At 33.8% G+C, this 22,984-nt stretch overlaps 2 protein-coding genes across 16 annotated transcripts in view; both read left to right on the top strand.

Moving 5' to 3' along the window:
• Window positions 1-22,984, top strand: part of LOC114337883 (prominin-1) — a 940,102-nt gene that overhangs the window by 794,596 nt on the left and 122,522 nt on the right. The window lies entirely within an intron of this gene.
• LOC114335993 (pupal cuticle protein G1A-like) lies at window positions 13,936-22,779 on the top strand. Its single transcript, XM_050658580.1, has 2 exons — window positions 13,936-14,103; window positions 21,770-22,779. The coding sequence occupies exons 1-2, from the start codon at window positions 14,092-14,094 to the stop codon at window positions 22,481-22,483; spliced, it is 726 nt and encodes a 241-aa protein (XP_050514537.1). The 5' UTR covers window positions 13,936-14,091; the 3' UTR covers window positions 22,484-22,779.

Raw genomic sequence — 22,984 nt, 5'->3', positions numbered from 1 at the left:
GAAAAAGAAAAGAAAAGTAGAAGAAATAATGATGAAAATCGAAAGACAAAACATGAGAGATAATTCTAAACCACTACATAATTACCAAAAATTTGGAAAAAAAAACAAAATCGATGGTATCCATAGAAGAAAACATGTGGATAAGACATTTCGAGGTATATTTCTAGGGTGCTCGGTAAAAAAAGTATATAAGCCAAAAATGGTCAAACTATTATGTTTGCCGAAAAAGACTATAAAGGACTATACGCTCTGAGCTTGGCTGGTGTCGCCCCTAGCGGATTACTAATGCAACTTTCACCGGTAATTTTTAAATTGATTATTTAATTGTTAACGCTTAACATTTACAAAGCAAAAAAGTAATTAAATTTTAATCCATTTTTTTTAAGATTTTGCTAATTATTTTGACGTTCTAGTGATCAAATATTAATTTCTTACTTCGGATACTTTCACAATTATCGTATAGATGGCGCTAAGATTAATAGATTAACTTATAATTACATATTACAGAACATTAAAAAAACTTAAATTCAGTATTTAAAACGTAAGTATATTTAAGGTAAAAGTATATACCACAGCTTTGACCAACTAACATTTTATATAATTAATGTTTCTAATTTTAATTTTAAATTAATCACTTTGACATTTATGTCAAATTTCCAGTAAACGTTAACAGACTAGTCACTACTGGCGCTCGCGAATTTTTAAATGTCCCCTCCACGTACGAGCTCACAGCGTATACCTTTACCGTGGTATCAATAGAACAAATCAATATGGTAATAAAAAATAAATAAAATTATTGTATGTTAAATATGAAAATACAGGGTGTCCAGAAACTTTCTCGACAAACGAAGACAATCCTCAGATAATTTTAAGACAATTTAACCAAAATTACCTGGTCTGAAAATGGACTTAGGTGAAGAGGTGGATAAGGTGACTAGTGGATAAGGGAGCTAGAAGAGCTATTTGAACATGGCGCCTTGTTGTTAGTTTTTTTTTTAATTATCTCCAGAACGGTTCTATTTAGAAAAACGAAAGCTAGTACGCCTGTTTTTATCTTCCAGAGATAAATCGATTACATCAACTGCGAGATTCTAGTACCGGTCATAGGCGCCCGTTTTGGGTAGGGCAACGGTTATTTTATCGCATACCTTTTTTGTCTTTAGCTTGTAAACATTTTTGACACTGGATTATTAAATTGTGAGGTATTTTAGTACTAAAATGTACTATTATTTTAAGTCAGAAGAATGCACCGTTTTCTAAAAAATCGATAAAAAAATTTTTGTTTTCTGAATTTAAAAATAAATTTGAAAAAAAAATTAAAAACAAAACAGTGTATTTTACCGGCTTAAAGCAATAGTAACTTTTATATAGTATGTATGTACTAGAATAACTCCTAATTTAATCATCAATGATCTGACAGGTATTAGAATTTCACAATTCAAGAAATCAATTTATTTCTAGAAGATAAATATAGATACCACTTTTCATTTTTCTAAATAGTTTTTTTTTTAATTTTTTTTTCAAGTTCAACAAACGAAAAATTTTCAAATCGATTTTTCTAGAAAACGGTGCATCCTACTGACTTAAAGCAAGAGCACCTTTTAGTACTATAATACCCCACGTTATAATAATTCAGTATCAGGAATGCTTAGAAGTTAAAGATAAAAAAGTTATGCGATAGAATAACCGTTACTTTGCCCAAAACGGACGCCTATGGCCGGTACTGGAAATTTTCAACTGATGAAATCGATCTATCTCTGGAAGATAAATAGGCGTACCAATTTTCATTTTTTAAGTAGAAGCGTTCTGGAGATACTTAAGAAAAAGTAATTACAAGACGCCATCTTTAAAGAGCTCTAGCTAACTTGGGAAGCATTTTTGGGCAAGGTAAATTGGGTTGAATGTTTTAAAATTATCTGAAGAAAGTCCAATCTTCGTTTGTCGAAAGCGTTTCTGGACACCCTGTAACTTTTTTTGTGGGAAATTATACGCGATGTAGTTCCTTCTAGTATCCTAACTATGCTCCCTCCACAATCTAATGGACTCTTCAGCTCAGATAGTGACTCAGTTGACTTAGTATCACCATATTGTTAAGTCAGTGCGGTTCAAGTGAGAAATTCTCTAGTCGCGCGACCACCCGCGCCACCAACTTTGTATAAAAATTCATTTTATTTTGCCACTTAAAACCTTAAATAATACCTATCGTTATGTGTTCGATGAACTGAAAACCCTATATTCTATTTCACGGGTTAATTGTAGATGGCCAATTACCATATATTTTTCAATGTGAAATATTGGCGGCATCAACAGTCACATTTTATATAAAGATAATAATATTAAAGCAGAAGAACGTCATGTCTTTTTAAAGGAACTGTCTTTATCGTTAATGAAACATCATCTTATAAATCGTTCGACAATTCCAAACTTAACTTTAAGACTTCGGAATTCTATTGCAACAATTGCCAAAATAACATTACCGAACTCATCACAACCTGAACCATCGGATATTCAGTTTTGTTACTTTTTTCTCGCCACAAAAATAGAAAAGCAAAAAAAAATGTAATTCTTATCATCACAAATTTGTCCAGGACATTCCTGTTATACTTGTGTAAAGGGCGTTTCAGTAAATTATGACGATACGGAGATTGATTAATATAATTGGTTTAATTTCGTTCATTTTTTTGTATCTTATCATATATTATTATCTATTATATTTGTATCTTATCATATATTATTATGGTCTTATTAGTAGTTAATAAAAAAAGTTTAAAACCTGTTTTAAAAATTTTATTTTGGAAAAAAAAGGGAAAACTTGGATACGTGAAAGAAAATCTCACGCGCGACCACTCGCGTACAAACCGATCTAGCGACCAATGCCGGGTTAGGAAAGGAGATATCGAGGATAATCCAGAAATGTAAAAATATACAGGGTGTCCAATTTAAAAAAATGAAATTATAAACAACTTTCGCTCTAACTGGTAGTAGAAAATATATGAAAATATTTTCATTAAATAGTTCACTCTTCAAATCCCGAATTAAAACTTTCATGATTCAGCTAAGTACCTTTAGCCCTTCAGATGTTTATAATTGGCCCTTTATCTGCCTCACCCTGTATATCGTCCTATCAAATATACGTATGTATATGCCTATGCATCCTATACCAGGTGGTGAATCGTCAAATATGCCATAAGAAACTCAATGGTAAATTCCAAATTGTTGAATTCCTACTTCCCTAATTATTTTACATCAAAAATCAAGAGAAACTATTGGTGGAGGACTAATATCTTTATTTAAAACAAATCGCATTTCCGCTCAAAGAGTATCAAAGTCAAAAAAGCAAAGTATCGAGAAAACGACGCCGACGTTTGAAATTTGTGCTTGAACTTTTTCGGGTTTAATTCAAAAACTATTAAAATTAGAATAATACCTTCTTTTCATGAGCATCTTTCAGTGCGTCACAAATGATAGAAAAAAAGGTAAGTCCGTGATAATATACATTTTAGTAACATGACATTTTAGTTAAATCTGACAGTTGTCAAATTTTATTTGCAATTTGGCATAAAAACAAATCAATTGTGTTTATTGCGTTTCTAAAATAGTATTTTCTTGGATTTGTATAGTCTTTTAAATTGTTCAGATTATATTCGTAAATATATTATATAATTCGTAAATTATTTTTTTCTTAGATTATAGCGCCATCTATTGACAACTAGAATAAATGTTATAAATGTCACCGACGAAATGTAATCACCGACGTGCGTTTTTTTCTGTCACATAAAATTTAATGCTTTACAAAGAAATCGAAAATCTGTGACGCACTGAAAAATCCTCATGAGAAAAAGCATAACTATTTTAGTCCGTTACAAAGATTTTTAAAGCTCTACAAAATAGTTAGTTCAGCTGATATGTGAAACAATTGTGCATTTAGTGATAGAAGTATATAATTTGGATCACATATATAGGGCTTTCCATCGACTGTCATTTGTTTCGAGCTTCTGTCATGTGTCACATAATATTAATATATCTACATCATACGTTATTGATATATACCAATGATACAAACCAAAGACGTATGGCGTAGATTTATTTATATTAATATTATGTGACACATGACAGAAGCTCGAAACAAATGACTGTGAATGAAAAGCCCTATGCTACACATATAAAGGTTCAAATTGAGATATGAGTCCATCGCAGATTTTGCCTTTTACAAAAAGGACGGGCATTCAGAATGGCGACTATACATATATGACTAATAGCACGATAACTTTTGAACTAGACGTCAGATTTCTACCAAATTTGGTATATAGGTTCTTCTTTTGATGTATAAGATCGAGGTCTTGAACCGGAAGAATCAGTTTACCAGAAGTTGTGTTTTCCCTGATTTTTATGTAAAACTGTGTTGCTTTTTTTCCATTCTTTCACCCTATAATTTTTCAAAAAGTTAATACCGCCATTGAAAAGAGCGTAAAAATATTTTGAACTTTTTGGTTATGTTAATTACCATTTATTAAATGCATAACGTATCTTCACATGTACCAATGTGCGGCAGATTCGTGCAAATATAATGATTAATGTGCATTTAATGGTAGAAGCATATAATTTGGACCAAATAGTATACTACACATAAAGGTTCAGATTTAGGTATGAGGCCATCTCAGTTTTTGTTTCTTTTACAAAAATGGTAGGCCTTCAAAATGGCGACTATACATATTGTGACTAATAGCACGATAACTTTTGAACGAGACGTCAGATTTCAACCAAGTTTGGTATATGGGTTCTTTTCTTGATGTATTAGACCGAGGTCTTGAACCAGAAGAATCGGTTTACTAGAAGTTGTGTTTTTACTGTTTTTTTTTTGTAAAAGTATGTTGTTCCTTTTACAATTCTTTCACCCAGTATACATAAAATTTCTAAAAACGTAATAGTGTAGGAAACAGAGGTTGAACCTTGCAAAATGGACACAAGTCCGGTTTTATTTTTTTTCGGGCATATCAAGGGGTGCTTATTATAAGACTAACTTTTTCTGAAAAAATTTCGCCGCGGAACCCCCCTTTTCACCCCTTTAAAGGGGGTAATTTATGGTTTTTGCAGAACGTAGCCCTTCCTGTACCTTTTACAAAAAATTTCTTTTATAGAAATATGAAGAGGATTATATTTTCTACGATTTATTTCCGACAGCATCTCTCTATCATCCACCGTTTAGCAAGGGTGGCGCCCCAAAGTTGACAAGTTTTTAAAAAAGATGTTTTTAAAAAATATATATTTTTCCCTAACTGTAACGGAAATTAAAAAGAAATGCTGCGGAAATTATTCACAAATAGATGATTGATTTTTTGGTATAGGTTTCACTTAAGGGTAATTGCCCTTTTTTTAATTACAGGGTGTTACATTTTAAAAAACCCCTTTTTATACCATCTGAACCGTTTATGCTAGAGTAAAAAGACTTTCAGCGATTACCCATGTACTGGTGTTATTTACAAATTTGTATAATGCACCCCCATTTTTTCCCCGGAACCACCCAAAAAAAAAGAAGAATTAATAAATAAAGTGATTTTATTGGAATCCTTCACACACAATGCCCTTCATTAATATGCTTCATATATCATTTTGTGAAAGTTATTATTACCCATACATGGACACTAAAAGCGATTTCCTAGTGCAACCCCTGTAGCCAAAAACAATAAATAAAATGGGGGGTTGAAATTTTTTTTTTGTTTTTTGCTTTTTGATCCATATGGGCATATGCTTCATCAATAGTGCTTTTCAAAAATATATATGGTTATTGCAACATTTCTGCGCAAACCACCCCTATCCTTGAAAATATACTGCAGAAACTACCCCTATACCTTATCCAGCATGTTTTTACGATTTTCTCATTACCTATTCATATTTTTTAAAGAAAACTTATACAAGGTTAAAGATCACTATTTACTCTAAAAATTAGGTCCTATTCATTTTTTTCATTTAAGCAACCGTTACGGCACAGTGGCGCCGTAAACCTCATATATGCTTTGACGGGCTCCAGTTTTCGTTTATTTTTTCGTCATCTTTTTGTTTTATTGATAGAGTACTTCTGTAAAATAAAACAACACAGTGTAACCTACAAATCATGACCTATGCACATTTTACATTCTTTGCTCCCCAAAGCTACAGTGGTGGCCCAAAATAAATTTTTTCATATTTTCGCCACCTACACGCATTTTATTGCGTTAATGCTACCTTAATAGCACAATATTCACCCCTAAGTGGTCGCTAAGCAGTGGCGGATCCAGGGAGGGGTGATGGGGGCGATCACCCCCACCCCTCTCAAACCAAGTGATATTATATTTGAAGATTATAAAAATATTCATTTATTTTTATAGAAATACTTATATTATATTAATATTATTTTTATAAGAATGACTTTTTATCCTTTAGCGACAGTGGCGGATCCAGCATCGTTAAGAGGGGGGTGCCAATTGGTTAAATTTTTATAAAAATAAATGAATATTTTTATAATCTTTGAATATAATATCACTTGGTTTGAGGGGGGGGAGGTGATCACCCCCATCACCCCTCCCTGGATCCGCCACTGCGTAGCGACCACCTAAGGGTAAATATTGTGCTGTTAAGGTAGCATTAATGCAATAAAATGCATGTAGGTGGCGAAAATATGCCAAAATTTATTTTGGGCCACCACTGTGGCTTTGGGGAGCAAAGAAGGTAAAATGTGCATAAGTCATAATTTGTAGGTTATACTGTGTTGTTTTATTTTGCATAAGTACTTTATCAATAAAACGAACAGATGACGAAAAAAAAAACAAAAACTGGAGCCCGCCAAAGCATATATGAGGTTTACGGCGCCACTGTGCCGTCACGGTTGCTTATACGAAAAAATGAATAGGACATAATTTTTAGAGTACATAGTGGTCTTTAACCTTGTATAAGTTTTGTTTAAAAAGAATACATAGGTAATGAGAAAATCGTAAAAATATGCTCGCCAAGGGATAGGGGTAGTTTCTGCAGTATATTTTCAAGGATAGGGGTGGTTTTCGCAGAGATGTTGCAATAACCATGTATATTTTTGAAAAGCACTATTGATGAAGCATATGCCCATATGGATCAAAAAGCAAAAAACAAAAAAAAATTTTCAACCCCCCATTTTATTTATTTTTTTTTGTTACAGGGGTTGCACTAGGAAATTGCTTTTGGTGTCCATGCATGGGTAATAATAACGTGCACAAAATAATATATAAAGCATATTAATAAAGGGCATTGTGTGTGAAGGATTCCAAGAAAATCAGTTTATTTATTAATTCTTCTTTTTTTTGGGGTTGTTCCGGGGAAAAAATGGAGGTGCATTATACAAATTTGTAAATAGCACCAGTACATGGGTAATCGCTGAAAGTTTTTTTACTCTAGCATAAACGGTTCAGATGGTATAAAAAGAGGTTTTTTAAAATGTAACACCCTGTAATTAAAAAAAGGGCAATTACCCTTAAGTGAAACCTATACCAAAAAATCAGTCAATTATTTGTGAATACTCGCCGCAGGATTTCTTTTTAATTTCCGTTACAGTTAGGGAAAAATATATATTTTTTAAAAACATCTTTTTTAAAAACTTGTCAACTTTAGGGCGCCACCCCCGCTAAACGGTGGATGATAGAGAGATGGTGTCGGAAATAAATCGTAGAAAATATAGTCCTCTTCATATTTCTATAAAAGAAATTTTTTGTAAAAGGTACAGGAAGGGCTACGTTCTGCAAAAACCATAAATTACCCCCTTTAAAGGGGTGAAAAGGGAGGTTCCGGGGCGAAATTTTTTCAGAAAAAGTTAGTCTTATAATAAGCACCCTTTGATATACCAGAAAAAAAATAAAACCGGACTTGTGTCCATTTTGCAAGGTTCAACCTTTGTTTCCTACACTATAATGCGGCCATTGAAAAGATAGACTAGCCGCTATAGGTGAAATTTCTTAATCATTTTAGGCACGATGGGACCCTATAACTTAAATAGTAGAACCTAAAAGAAAACGTTTGAACACTGTTTATTAAACTGTTTATTAAACTGTTGGTGCAATAGCACCGTTTTTAAATTTGGTTTGAGTTGTGACAGTCTTTGAGCGGTTGTGCCAAATATTAAAATATTCTACCAATTAAACACATTTCGAAATTTTGCAAAAATATAATACATTTGCCAGAAGATTATTAGTCCAACTGTCAGGGACTTCCAAAAATCAAACGACTAAGCTGAATTTTTCTGGGAACGTCAATTTTGCTACCACAAAAAAGTTGCAAGACAGCTTTTTGCTCCTATCCCGGGCTTCCCCCTCAAACGCCCCTCCGAAGAGGAAACGGAATTCAACGTGTTTTAGACATATTTCAAATGCCTCATATTTGTTGCCAAAACTCAAAATCGAAATATCATGTTATATTAAAGATGTTATATGATTGTTATATGTTTTCTATCAATTAAAACCACATGATGACCAGTCAGTGAAAATAATAATATAAAAATGAATAACCAATTTCAATTTCGTTGCAACACGAAACTACAGCCGCTTCATATTCTAGCTCAATCAGAGAGTGCAGCAAGCACCTCTACCGGTTTAGAAACTCATTAGTCTCTCATCAGGAGGCACATATGTATGCTGCCCTTTGTGACCCAACAGGGACAAACCCCGGCATGCAGTTACGAAATGCAACGAACGAAATGGCATGGATGCCCTAGCGGCAACAGCTAGCAACAGCTAGCAGCAACAGCAGACTAAGTTTTCAATCTAATAGCACATAAAACAACACCAAAAATGTTGCTCAGCATCCGTTATGACTTGCAAATTTTAGAAGCCTCGGAGGTGTAACCAGAGAAGGTTCCCATTGTTTTCAGTCTGGTAGGATGTAGAGTAGGGTGGTGCGAAAAAAGTCAAGTTGATAATCCCTTATTGTATAGTGCGAAAAAGTTGCGATTGGTAATTACAAGAAAATCAAAACAAAAATGATTAAAATCGGACTTTATCTTCCGATCCCGCAACGGGACTAAAGATTATGAAAAAAATGAAATTTTACCTTTCCTTCGGAAATTTTTATTTATCCTCCATGTACGTTGTATTTATCGCTATAGTAAAATTTATTTACAGTTTGCATGGCTAAGTAATAAAAACAACAGTTTTACGATTTTATCTTCCGATCCCGCAAGGTCAATCAAAATCTATAAATATTTGAAATTTTCGATGATTTTGATAAATTAAAAAACATTTAGTTATCTCATTTTTCTCCTACATTGTGAAGTTTTTCGCTTGTTTATATATTGTATGACAATACTTAAACAACCCAGAACTCACAACGAGGTGGTGGTTGCACTTCTAGCTCCACACACACCCTTCTCTCCAACCAACCAATGAGTGTGATTTTTACATCATTTACATCGTAAATTTCTTTTTCATGCTTGTATCCAGCTTTTAAACGTCAACTTTGTATTGTGATTTGGTGGTAGAATCTGGCAGCATGGACCTTGATTTAAGTGTTGCCCTTATGAATCCATTTTTTGATTGGGGCCCACATACATTAGACCAGGGGTGACCAACTTAATCGGACTCGAGATCTACTGTCTGCCTTTCTAATTCTCTGGGATCTGGTGACTAGGAATTTTTGTAATATTTAGGACGGGAATAGATAGGTAGGTAGTAGATAATTTTTTCTTGCCATCGATCGACTGACCTAGGGGTCGCGATCGACGGGTTGGCCTCCCCTGCATTAGACGATGCTTCCGTGACCAACTTTAGGCACCTCTCATCAGCTCGCGTATGTCAGGGATAATTTTGCACATTCTAGTCTGGTATGTCGCCCGATGTAATGCAAGAACTTATATCTTCATTTGACACTTCGAAGAAGTGGTGGAGAAGATAGTTTTGCAACAGTCTGCAATAGTTTTGCAACATTATATTCCAGTCTACTATTTCAGTTTAGTCCGGTGCTTCAAAATTTCAAGTAGTAGGGAGAAAGGAAACACATTAGAGAGATAGGGCTAAGGAGAGTGTTAAAAGCCGGATAGATTAAAGCCAAGGGCAAACGTATTATAAATTTCATCCCTACTACTTTAAATTTTGAAGCACAGGACTACACTGAAATATTAGATTGGAATGTTGCAAAACTATCTTCTCCACCAGTTCTTCAAAGCGTTTCAAATGAAGATATAAGTTCCTACATTACATCAGGCAACACGCCAGACTGGAATGTACAAGACCATCCCTGTCATACGCAAGCTGTCTAGCGGTACGTAGAGTTGGTCACGGAAGTATCGTCTAATGTACGTGGGACCCAATCAAGAGATGGATTCATCAAGGTAACACTTAAATCAAGGTCCATGCTGCCAGATTTTACCACCAAATCAAAATTCAAAGTTGACGTTTAAAAGCTGGATACAAACAAATGAATACTGAAATTACTATGTAAATAATGTAAAAACCACACACTCATTGGTTGTATGGAGAGAAGGGTGTGGGTGGAGTAAAAAGTGCAACCACCTTCTTGTGAGTTCTGGGTCGTTTAAATATTATTATACAATATATAAACAAGCGAAGAACTTCACAATGTAACAGAAAAATGAGATAAATAAAAATGTTTTTTAATTTATCAAAATCATCAACAATTTCAAATTTTTATAGATTTTGATTGACCTTGCGGGATCGGAAGATATTCGTTAAGTGCGTAAAACTATTGTTTTTATTACTCAACCATGCAAACTGTAAATAAATTTTACTATAGCGATAAATAAAATGTACATGAAGAATAAATAAAAATTTCCGAAAAAAAGGTAAAATTTCATTTTTTCATAATCTTTAGGCCCGTTGCGGGATCGGAAGATAAATTCCGATTTGAATAATTTTTGTTTTGTTTTTCTTGTAATTACCAATCGCAACTTTTCCGCACTATAGCCATACTGGATTATCAACTTGACTTTTTCGCACCACCCTAATATAAAGCAACATTTTTGGTGTTGTTTTATGTGCTATTAGATTGAAAACTTAGTCTTTTGCTAGCAGTTGCCGCTAGGGAATCCATGCCATTTCGTTCGTTGCAATTCGTACCTGCACGCCGGAGTTTTTCCTGGTTGGGTCAGAGAGGGCAGCATAATATGCGCCTCCTGATGAAAGACTAATGAATTTCGAAACTGATAGAGGTGCTTGCGGCACTCTCTGATTGAACTAGAATATGATGCAGCTGTAATTTCGTATTGCAACGAAATTGAAATTGGTTACTCATTTTTGATTTACATGTTTACACTGATTGGAGCATGAAGGGAACCATTCTCGTTGGAACTTTACCGCGCTGAGCAGATGAGACGTGAATTATAAATTGTAAAATTCCCTCATCTTCCTTAGTCTCAGCATCCGTTATGGCTTGCAAATTTTAAAAGCCTCGGAGGTGTAACCAGGGAAGTTTCCCATTGTTTTCAGTCTGGTAGGATGTAGAGCAACATTTTTGGTGCTGTTTTATGTGCTATTAGTTTGAAAACTTGCTACGTCTTTTTTTTTTAATAATTTTTTGTTCATCTCATGAGAATCATAAAAAATGGCAAAATCGCACAACATTCAACAGTTTTATAGAAACTGACTTCATTTGCAGTAAAATGCAAGTATCTCATACGAAATCTGCACTGTTTGCCTTACAAATATATTTTCATTTCTGTCGATAGGACACTTTGACAAAAAGATATCTAATTTTCACCACCGCGCCCAGTTATACAAATACATTTAAACATATCAGATACACATTATATTTAAAAAATTGATTTCGCGCGCGTACCTGACATTTATAATCGCCGATCGTTCCAAGCGCTGTTTCTGAGGAACCGTTTATTCTACACAAAAAGTGCTAATAAAAATTGTGTTCGAAATTATCTTGGCTACATTTGTTGTTTGCACCAAATTGCTACAATTGTTTTTCTTTGGCTGCATTAAAGAAGTGCACCAAAATTAAAGAATAAGTAGATCATGAAGTAACTACGCAAACTCTACAGGGGCAAAACGCTGCGTGGAGGACAAAGGGGTGGGGGCAGGAGTGAATATAAAAATTATAAAAACAAACGTCAAAAAACCCGTACAATTTTTATATTCACCCCTGCCCACCAACTCTTTGTCCACCACGTAGCTTTCCTCCCCTGAATATTTTGCTTAGTTACGTCATGACCTACTTGTTCCCAAATTTTGGTGCATTATCCAGATCACAAACGTCACAAAAAAATAATAGAAACCGCGACTTTGACCCCTTATAATTACCCTCCTCCTTCACTCTGGTTTCCGCGCCTGAAAATGTTACTTAGTTAAATCATGATATACTTATCCCAAATTTTGGTGCACTATCTCGATCACGAACATCACAAAAAACCCCTTATAATTTTTATATTTACCCCCACTCGCCACTCCTTTGTCCACCAAGCAGCTTTCCGCCCCTATGGATCTTGCTTATTTACGTCATGACCTACTTACTCCCAAATTTTGATGTATCTTGATCAGGAGCGTTACAAAAAAAATAATAAAAACCTCGATATTGACCCTTTATAACTACCCTCGTCCCGCACTCTTCTTTCCGCTCGTAGTGGAAAGTCATGTACACAACTAATTCAACATATCCCCATACAGTTTGTCCATATTACTTATCATGAGCAAAATTCGCTTCTATCTCTCTGACTACAGTCCTATAGAAAAGTAGTTTCTCTCGACTTTTGTTTTAAATTAATTTAGGGAATAAAGGTAGTGAAAAAATTCGTATATTAAAGTGTGTAAAGGTGTTTTATTTTCTTTAGCTAAGCGCTTTCGACAAAAATGTCATCTTCGGAGCTAATGGTCAATGTATAAAAAAGAAGTACCACTTCTTAGAGTTGTGTGTGTGCGCATCGTGTTGAATATTGGATATTAGATGTTAAAAGGTCAGTCAAATACTCCTCTTCAACTCTAATACCATGAACTAAAATTTTATATCAAAAATTAATTACCATGTTCAATTTCGTTTCAACACGAAATTACAGCCGCATTATTATTCCAGTTCAATCAGAGAGTGTAGCAAGCACCCCTACCGGTTTCGAAACTTATTAGTGTTCATCAGGAGGCACATATGCAGCTCTCTCTGATCCAACTAGGACAAACCCTGGCGTGCAATCACGGATTGCAACGAAGGAAAAGGCAGGGATGCCCTAGCGGCAACTGCTAGCAAAAGACTAAGTTTTTAATCTAATAGCACATAAAACAACACCAAATAAATGTTACTCTACATCCTACAAGATTGAAAACAATGGGAACCTTCTTCATAAAAGTTTCAATGTTTGTACTGTTTAAGTGGCTGTTTTACATGTACCTATTCGTTAATTTTCCATCATTCGGAGTTACACAGCAGACAATTGAAGCATCAGATCTTAATATTGTAATGCATTTTTAACATCTACATAATATCCAATGAGCACACACACAACTCTAAGTAGTGGTAGTTCTGTTTTATACATTGGCCATTAGCTCCGAAGATAACATTTTTGTTGAAAGCGCTTATTAGCTAAGAAAAATACAATACCTTTACACACTAATATACGAATTTTTTTCACTTCCTTTATTTATTCAATTGTATACAAAATTTATCAGTGTTTCAACTAATTTAGGGAAGCAGGACTTCACAGTCTAGAATTTCCCATTGAGTTTCCTATGGCCCGTTTGACGCTTTACCGCCCGGTATATGCTCCTGTCATAAATATGTATATTCCAAGGTGTACGACCGAATTTGTATGCATATTACATTTTTATTATCTATTTAATCACAAATAATTAATCAACTGGTAACCTGTACAATAAAACAACTGTTTTACAGAAATAAAATCCAAAGGATGTAATTAACTATTCTTCCAAAACATGTTTAATAATTTTGTGTAGATTTTAAGTACGTTAATAAATTATGTTTTGCAATAAAACTGAATGATCTGGATGTGGTAGCCTAGACCTTCAACAATGAAATCGAAAGTGGTTCAATATGAAGTGGAATTAAGTTATATAAAAACGCATCAGCATTTTTGAACGGTATCATTTTCTTAAATACCTGACAAACACTAATACTGTCTACACTACAATGACTTTCAAAGTAAGTAAAATAATTATTGTAATTTTTATATTTTCGTATATACATAGTGATTTATCCTACATAGAGTGAGGACGTTTGAGTTGGAATAAATTCATTATCTCCGGAATGGCCGAATTTGGAGGGAAATCCTGAGATAGTTCGATTTTTATTTTTAAATTATGATTTTCTGGCATATATATCGATTAATCGATATAATCGATTATTTCTTTAAATGAGAGTAGGGGTTGTGTGATAGCTCGTTTGAAAGGTTATTTAATTCTCTATCCAGTAATATAAACATTAACACAATTATTTATACAAGGTGTACAGAACACATTTTTTGAATTAAATTAATTTACACAAAAAGAAGAATTTAAGTAATTTATTTAATTCAAAATAAGTTTTACTTCTGTCCGGAAAACAGGTAATAATGTTTATTTCACTTGCTTTTCACTTAAATTCAATGTTCAAACTGCTAAGAGACAGGTGGGTAGCAGTTTTAACATTGAATTTAAGCGAAAAACCATGTTTATTTCATAAATAAACATTTATTTTGTTTTCTGACAGCAGTCAAATGTATTTTAAAATAAATGAATTACATGCATTCTTTTTTTCGTCTTAATTAATTTAATTCAAACAAAAATGTTGGACACCCTGTATAAATAATTATGTTGAAGTATATATCAGTGAATAGAGAATTAAATAATCTTTCAAATTAGCTGTCACACGGCCCCTACTCTTATTTAAAAAAGTCATCGATTACGTCATTACGTCGAGATAGATGACGTCAGTAGTATGATATATATGCCAAAGAGTCATAATTTAAAAACAAAAGTCGACCTGTCTCATGATTTCTCTCCAAATTCGCCCCTTCTCGAAACAATTAATTTATTCCAACTCAAACGTCCTCACTGTATATAAAGTTTCATCATCATCAGCCCATGGTCGTCTACTGCTAAACATAGGTCTTCTCGTAAAACTTCCATTTATATCTATCTTGTGTTGCTGCAATAAAGTTGGTACAAATCCTCCTTATGTCGTCAGTCCATCTTGTGGGTGATCTTCCCGGGTTTCGTCTATCCGCTCTCGGTCTCCACTCCAAGATTTTTTTGGTCCAACTACCATCTTTCATTCTAGCGACGTGTCCTGCCCGCTTCCATTAAGATTTTGCTATGTGTTTTATAATGTCTTCTACACCACTTCTTCTACGATTCTCTTGGTTTCTTACTCTATGTCTCAACGTTATGCCCAAACATGATCTTTCCATTCTACGTTGAGTCACTTGTAGTTTCTTGTAGTCACTTGTCACTTGTTAGAGTAAGTGTCTGCGCCATATGTAAAAACAGGCAGAACACATTGATTAAAGGCTCTTCTTTTTAAGCTGATAGGTATATCACCGTTAAAAATATCACACAGTCTTCCATATGCTGCCCATCCCAGAGGTATTCTTCTTAGCAGCTCAACAGTTTGATTGTCTCTGCTAATTTTAACCATAAATATGTCCAAGGTATATGTGGCTGTCAAGAACTTCAATTTCGACGTCTTTTCCCTTTAAAGAATGGTTCGGAACTACCTAAATTCGTCATAATTTTTGTCTTTTGGTAATTAATATTTAGACCTGCTTTACGTGCTGCATAGCTAAGCTCATTAAACATATCATTGGCAGTTTTTAGGTCAACTGAAATCAGAACAATATCATCTGCGAATCGTACATAACCAATGCCTGGTTGCACCAACAGATCTTAAGCTCCACCTTAGCTAAGCTCTCCTTATAGATAGGGCCTCCTTTAGTATCACTTACGTTGCACCATAATTTTAGATTCTTACCTTATTATCAATTATATCTATTATTATATTATGGTATTCTTGTTGTAATATATTATAATTATATTATATTACTTCTTATGATATTCTCGACTTAAGCTTAAGATCTGTTGGTGCAACCGGGCATAAGCATCCCACCGTCAATATTTATTCCTTTATTTTCCCATTCCATTGAATTCAAAGCATGTTCAAGTATAGTAAGGAACAACTTCGGCGACATAGTATCTCCCTATCGAATACCTCTCCTGATGTGTATCTTATTGGATGGACCCTGCAAATTTATAGCTGAATGGGCACTTAAGCCCGAAGGCCAAACAAAAAAAAAATGTGGCCGAAGTAAGCCAATTTTCTGTTCTTTACGGTGTTAATAATTTCTTTCTCTTTTCTTAGCCTCTGGAGAATGGTTATGTTTCTGTTTACGTAATCGAAAATTCTCTATCCTGGAAGCCCTGTGTCCTTGATACTTTGTCGTTTCTGACTTTGTCTTTCCATGACATGATAAGCATTCGGCTCAGGCAGCACGTTTCAAAAATTTGCTAGTTAATGGATCTGGCCTTTAACGTCCACGCTTCCATTCCATACTAGATATCGGGCAAAATGTAGCATTTTTGTGTCTAAGATTTGAATCCAACTTTCTGTTGGTCAGAAAACAAAGTTTCAAAACAGCATTTCTGGCGTGTTCTACTCTGCTCTTTATTTCAATCTCATGTAACCAACTCTCATTTAACAAACGACCCAAATATTTAAACGGCCTCGATATTTTCTCCAGCTACATACATATTTATGTTTGGGTAAATATTTTCACGTATAATCATTGTTTTTGTCTTCATGATATTTATTTTTAAACCCAAAGTTTCACTTGTAAGTTGGATCATTTAAAAAGCATTGAAGATCTTCGATGTTACCTGCCAACATCGCACAGTCATCGGTGTACCTCTATCTCTATCTATAAGGGATGTTTGCTACAGCCTCTGCCGCTTCTCGCATTTCGTTCACCATCGTTTTCTGTCCATCCGTTCGTCTTCTTTGACGGCTCAATCTCTCATTATGTGCCGTACCTTCATTTTCTCAAAAGGAAACGGTAGGTCTTGTCCTTCTTCTTCTTTGTTGTGGTATGTAATTTAAAGCTTTCTTTGGCCATCTATCTTCATTCAGTCGTTTCACGTGACTATATTATTATCACACCAGTTGTCTTGTTTCAATTCTCTCTACGCTTGAAAATTAAGCATTTGTCCTCCTTCTAATATCTTCATTCCTGATGTGATCTTTCTCGGATATACCACACGCTCCCCTTAGACAATCAATTTCTACTATTCGTGATCTGCCAAGCTTCTGCTCCATAAGTCATAATAGGCTCTACCAAGGTTCGATAGATTGTCAATTGCGTTGTTTGTCTAATATCTTTAGGTCATAGTAGAGAACCGAGAATGTTTCTCGCTTTTTTTCCTGTTACGTTCTGTTTTCGATGTCTCTTTTGGTAGTGCGTTCTTAATACTTATGTAGATCCAAAATATTTATATTCTTTACATGTTTTTGTGATTTTAATTGGATCTTCTTCATCATTCCCTATTTTAAGATACTGTATTTGACAAATTCATATTGAGGCCCCATTTTTCATAATTATTCATATTTTTTCTTTAGTTTTATAAACATGTAGCCCATGTCTTCCTCATCATTTGCTACGACTACCTGATCATCTGCGAAAAACAAAGTTGTTCTTAGACTTTTACCATCGCATGTGTTTATTCCCATTCCGAATATTTGTTTTCTCCACTGCCCTTAGGGATATTATCGCTAGGCTAGCGATGATTGGATATATTATATTTTAAATAAGGTCGAAAATAGCCAACATCCTTATCTTAAGGGGAACGGAGCAAAATGCATAATTTTGACGCATGTCAAAATTTTCAATGTGTTTTAAATGTATTATTTTTTTACGAATCCTGAGAAACGTAGTAAGTATTTTTGAAAAATTTAAACGCATAATGAACTTTATTACCGAGTGTCGAACGTCCTTTAAATAAATAGAAAATGTCTTTTAATAAAATATTTATTTGCAATTAAAAATCACACTTAATTTTCTCTTCTTTATTTTCACCCCTGTAGCTCATTAAAATATATATTATAAAAGTTTTCGAGGACTTTCGGCTCTCGGTAATAATGTAATCTCTCATTCTGCGTTTAAATTTTTCAAAAGTATATATTCATTTTCTCACAATTCGAAAAAAAAATACATTTAAAACAAATTGAAAATTTTGACATGTGTCCAAATTTTGAATTTTGGTCCGTTCGAATTAGGCTCCTTTGTTATTGAAAATGATTCAGATATAAAGTTTCCTTTTATAGCGGCACTTCTTGCATTTTTGTTTATATTTGCGATAGCATCTACATACTCTCTACTGAGACCTTCTTTCGTCAATGTTTGAAATATTTTTTTCAAAGGTACCGTATCTGATGCCTTATCAAAATATACGAACAAGGTAGGTAGATAAATTCGTTCCTTCTGTTTTTCCTGCTACAGAACGAATATATTATCAGTGTATGATGTTCCTGCACAAAATATATTTTGTTCTTCCATGTCTTCGTATTTTGGATCTATTATTTCTTGTATTATTCAACAGTGCAACCTCCCCACTGAGCTGGTAACAGTTTATTCCCCTAGAACTACAGCGTATGCGTTTATCAACATTCTTGTATATTGAGCTGATGTATCGAACATTCCAATCATCTGAAATATTTTGTCCGTTTAAGCATTTATTAAATAGTTGAGTCAACAGCTCATGTAATATTTTTGGTCACTGTTAAGTTGGTACTTTACCAACTCAATTGGGATCAATATTATTTAATAAACGACTCAAAATATTCCTGACTGTGTCCAAATTTTGAATTTTGGTCCGTTCCCATTAAGCTCCTTTGTTACTGAAAATTATTCAGATATAAAGTTTCCTTTTATAGCGGCACTTCTTGCATTTTTTTTATATTTGCGATAGCATCTACATACTCTCTACTGAGACCTTCTTTCGTCAATGTTTGAAACATTTTTTTCAAAGATACCGTATCTTATGCCTTATCTAAATATACGAAAAAGGTAGGTAGATAAATTCGTTGCCTTCTGTTTTTCCTGCTTACAGAACGAATATATTATCAATGCATGATGTTACAAAATATATGCACAAAATATATTTTGTTCTTCCATGTCTTCGTATTTTGGATCTATTATTTCTTGTATTATTCAACAGTGCAACCTCCCCACTGAGCTGGTAACAGTTTATTCCCCTAGAACTACAGCGTATGCGTTTATCACCATTCTTGTATATTGAGCTGATGACATGTATCGAACATTCCAATCATCGGAGATATTTTGTCCATTTAAGCATTTATTAAATAGTTGAATCAACAGCTCATGTAATATTTTTGGTCACTGTTGACTTGGTACTTTACCAACTCACTTGGGATTAATATTATTTAATAAATGACTCAAAATTTTCCTAAATCCGTGTCATTTTTAAATATTTAGTAACTTTGTTTTTTCACTGTCTTGTCACAACATTCTTTTCGACTGATTGCGTTGTATTAGTCCATGTAGTGAGACCGCTCCCGTCTGGAAAAATTTCTGATTCGGTTTCTTTGTGGATTCCTATTCAAAAATGTCCCCTTTAAACAAATCTGAAGGGTGCGAAGCGGAATTTTTGGGCAGAAATTTTGTAAACAATTTTTTTAAAGAAATACAAAAAATCACGTTTTTTGCTCTGGAACATATATTTTTGAGTTTTGTGGGTCATTCTAAACAAGAAAGGTATCTTGTAAATTTTCTCAGAAATTAATAATGTTTGAGTTACAGGCGTTTTAAAATCTGAAAAATGCAAAAATACGCATTTCGAGGCTTAAAAACTCATATTCAAATTAGTATTTTTAAGGTTGCCATATACTTAAATTGAAGAATGAATATTCAGCTTCAAGATTCTGAAGAGTGATCGCGTCTAACTTTAATTTATACCGTTGTTTTTTAATTGTTAAATATGCGTGTTTATCCGATTTTTTTGCCGGTGAGGCGCGCTTCGGTTCAAAAATCTCCTATTTTCCTCCGAAAAATATTTTTTTCTACGAACTTGCAAAAATGTCTACTTTCGCGCACGCATTTTAGTTTAGAAAGTTTCACTTTTCCGCACGTGTGTTACTTTTTCGCACGCGGTTTTTAATTTTCCGCACGCGTGTTAATTTAGATATGTTAATGTGGCCTTAAAGTAATTATAATACATGCAATAAACTAATATGTAGGTATTATTTACTAATTTATTTCAAATATATCTTATTGTGTTCCTGTTTTAATGAAACTAACGTGACAATTCGATGAAATAAAATTATTTTGACATAATATTCGAAAGTCAAATCGGTAGACAATAACAGTCGTTTTGAATCATCGTCATGGAAACCAAGATCGTCGTCATGCTAACTAATTATATTGAAAGTTTGGTTTTGACAACCTTGTCAAAGAATTAATTTGTGTATGTATTTTCATGTTAATTAAATTAATTTATTAAGATTTGGTAATTTTTTAAAAACTCTTAGAAAAAATATTGTTCCTAACTCTTGCAGAAAGTCTATTTTCCGCACTCGACTGCTTGCCGAACTCCCGCTTAACGTCGTTCGGCAAACTGCAGTCGCGTGCAGAAAAGAATGTTCTTGAAGAAGTTTCTTGACATTTTTCTCAAAAGTTAATAGTTTTATAGTTATAGCTATTTAAAATCCGATTTAAAATCCTAAGCGATTTAAAATCCTAAGCGAGATCCTATTTGAGATCCTAAGCGATTTAAAATCCTAAGCGATTTAAAATCCGAAAATGCGTTTTTTTTATTTTTCGGATTTTACATCGCTTATAACTTAAAAACTATTAACTTTTGAGAAAAATGGTAGGAAACTTATTTTATTTAGAATATCACAAGGAATTTAAAAAAAATATTTTTCGGAGGAAAATAGGAGATTTTTGAAATGGACCGCGCCGCACCGGCAAAAAAAAACGGATAAACACATATTTAACAATTAAAAAACAACGGTATAAATTAAAGTTAGACGCGATCACTCTTCTGAATCTTGAAGCTGAGTGTTCAGTATTCAGTCTAAGTATCTGACAACCTCAAAAATAATAATTTAAATATGAGTTTTTAAGCTTCGAAAATGCGTATTTTCGCATTTTCCAGATTTTAAATCGCCTATAACTCTATCAAACTAATATCAAACTCTATCGCCTAAAACTATCAATTTCTGTGAAAAATTACAAGATATATTTCTTGTTTAGATTGACACAAAAAATCTAAAAATATATGTCCCAGAGCTAAGCAAAAAACATGATCTTTTGTATTTGTTTAAAAAAATTGTTTAAACAATTTCTGCCCAAAAATTCCGCCCGGCACCCTTCAGATTGGTTTAAAGGGGACATTTTTGAATAGGAATCCACAAAGGAACCGAATCAGAATTTTTTTCCAGACGGGAGCGGTCTCACCACATGGACTATATTCGAATTCTGAAAAAACTAATAAATATTTTTGAAAAATTTAAACGCAGAATGAAAGACTACATTATTACCGAGGGCTGAGAGTCCCTTATATAAAATAAAAAGTTTCTTTTGAATTAGATATTTGAAATTAAAAAGTTACACTAAATTTTCTCAAATTCTAAATTTCTAAGAATTCTAAAAAAATTAATGCATTTAAAATGCACTGGAGCCGAAAATTGCGCCTATTATGTTAAATTGATCTACAGTCGTTTAAATGAAATATAGAAAAAATATTTCGACGATAATAACCAAATATATTTTCCATATTTAAATAATGGGTCGAATATACAAAAATTGTTTTCCTTTCAGGTAATTATCTTTGCATCATTTTTGGCTTTCGCCAAAGCTGGTAGCTATGACAGTACATTAGCCCTTCCTGCCACTCCAGTAATATCAGCTTACCAGTCAGCTCCAGTATTGGCTGCTCCTGCTGTTTCCAAATCGTTTGTTCAAACCTACACCAGCCACCCAGCGCCTGTAGCCGTTGCTGCTCCAGTTGTAACCAAATCGGTAGCTCCAGTAGTATCCACGTACTCTGCTCCATTGGCTCTACCAGCTCATGGACCTGTTGTATCTGCCTACTCCGCTCCATTATCTCTACCAGCTCATGGACCTGTTGTGTCAGCCTATTCAGCTCCATTGTCTCTACCAGCCCATGGACCTGTTGTATCAGCATATTCAGCTCCATTGTCTCTACCAGCCCATGGCCCTGTTGTATCAGCGTACTCAGCCCCATTAGTAGCTAAAAGCCCTCTTTCATATGCTGCACATTCACCAGTTGTCTCTGCTTATTCTTCCCCACTTCTCTCCGCCTATTCGGCACCAGTTGTAGCCAAGAGTGTATCTCCTCTAGCTTATGCTGCACCTTCTCCAATTTTATCTGCCTATTCTTCTCCAGTTGTATCTGCTTACTCTTCACCACTCTTAGCTAAGAGTTTGGCACCAGCACCAGTTGCTTATGCGGGACACGCTGCTCCAGTTCTCTCTGCTTACTCTGCTGGACCAGTTGTTCAACCTTGGTAATAAGAAATGTGATACAATCTTTTAAGTTATTTATTTATGAATAAAGAAACCTGATTACAGTAAAAAAACGATTTTTATTATTTATTTATAAAGATGTTGTCAAACAATAACACAGGTCAAAAAAATGTTTCGTTACCACAATGTCATTACCTCATGGTTATGAAAACCTTATTTTGTATTAAATTTTACATATAATATACGCCGTATAATTTTTAACTAAATATATTCTAGAACCATGTTATTTTATTAAATAAATTCATTAGAAATTTTGAAATAATAAACTGGTTGGTATGCCATTCAGTTTGTTCTGTCTCTAATTTCCGAAAATAAACTAAATTTGAGTATAAAAATAGAATTTTATCCTGACAAAAGGCTGGAGTAGCAGTTGGTTGTAAAACAGAATAATGACACTGATCCCTTTATGGGAATATTTTACGAAATATATGCATGTCGTATTTGTTTAGTTCTATATTGTTTTTTGTTTTTTTGTTGTGTCTTGGT

This window comes from Diabrotica virgifera, chromosome 8 (genome assembly GCF_917563875.1).
Source record: "Diabrotica virgifera virgifera chromosome 8, PGI_DIABVI_V3a".
NCBI lineage: Eukaryota > Metazoa > Arthropoda > Insecta > Coleoptera > Chrysomelidae > Diabrotica > Diabrotica virgifera.
Note: the sequence above shows the minus strand (reverse complement) of the source record. Positions and strands in the feature narration are given on the sequence as shown.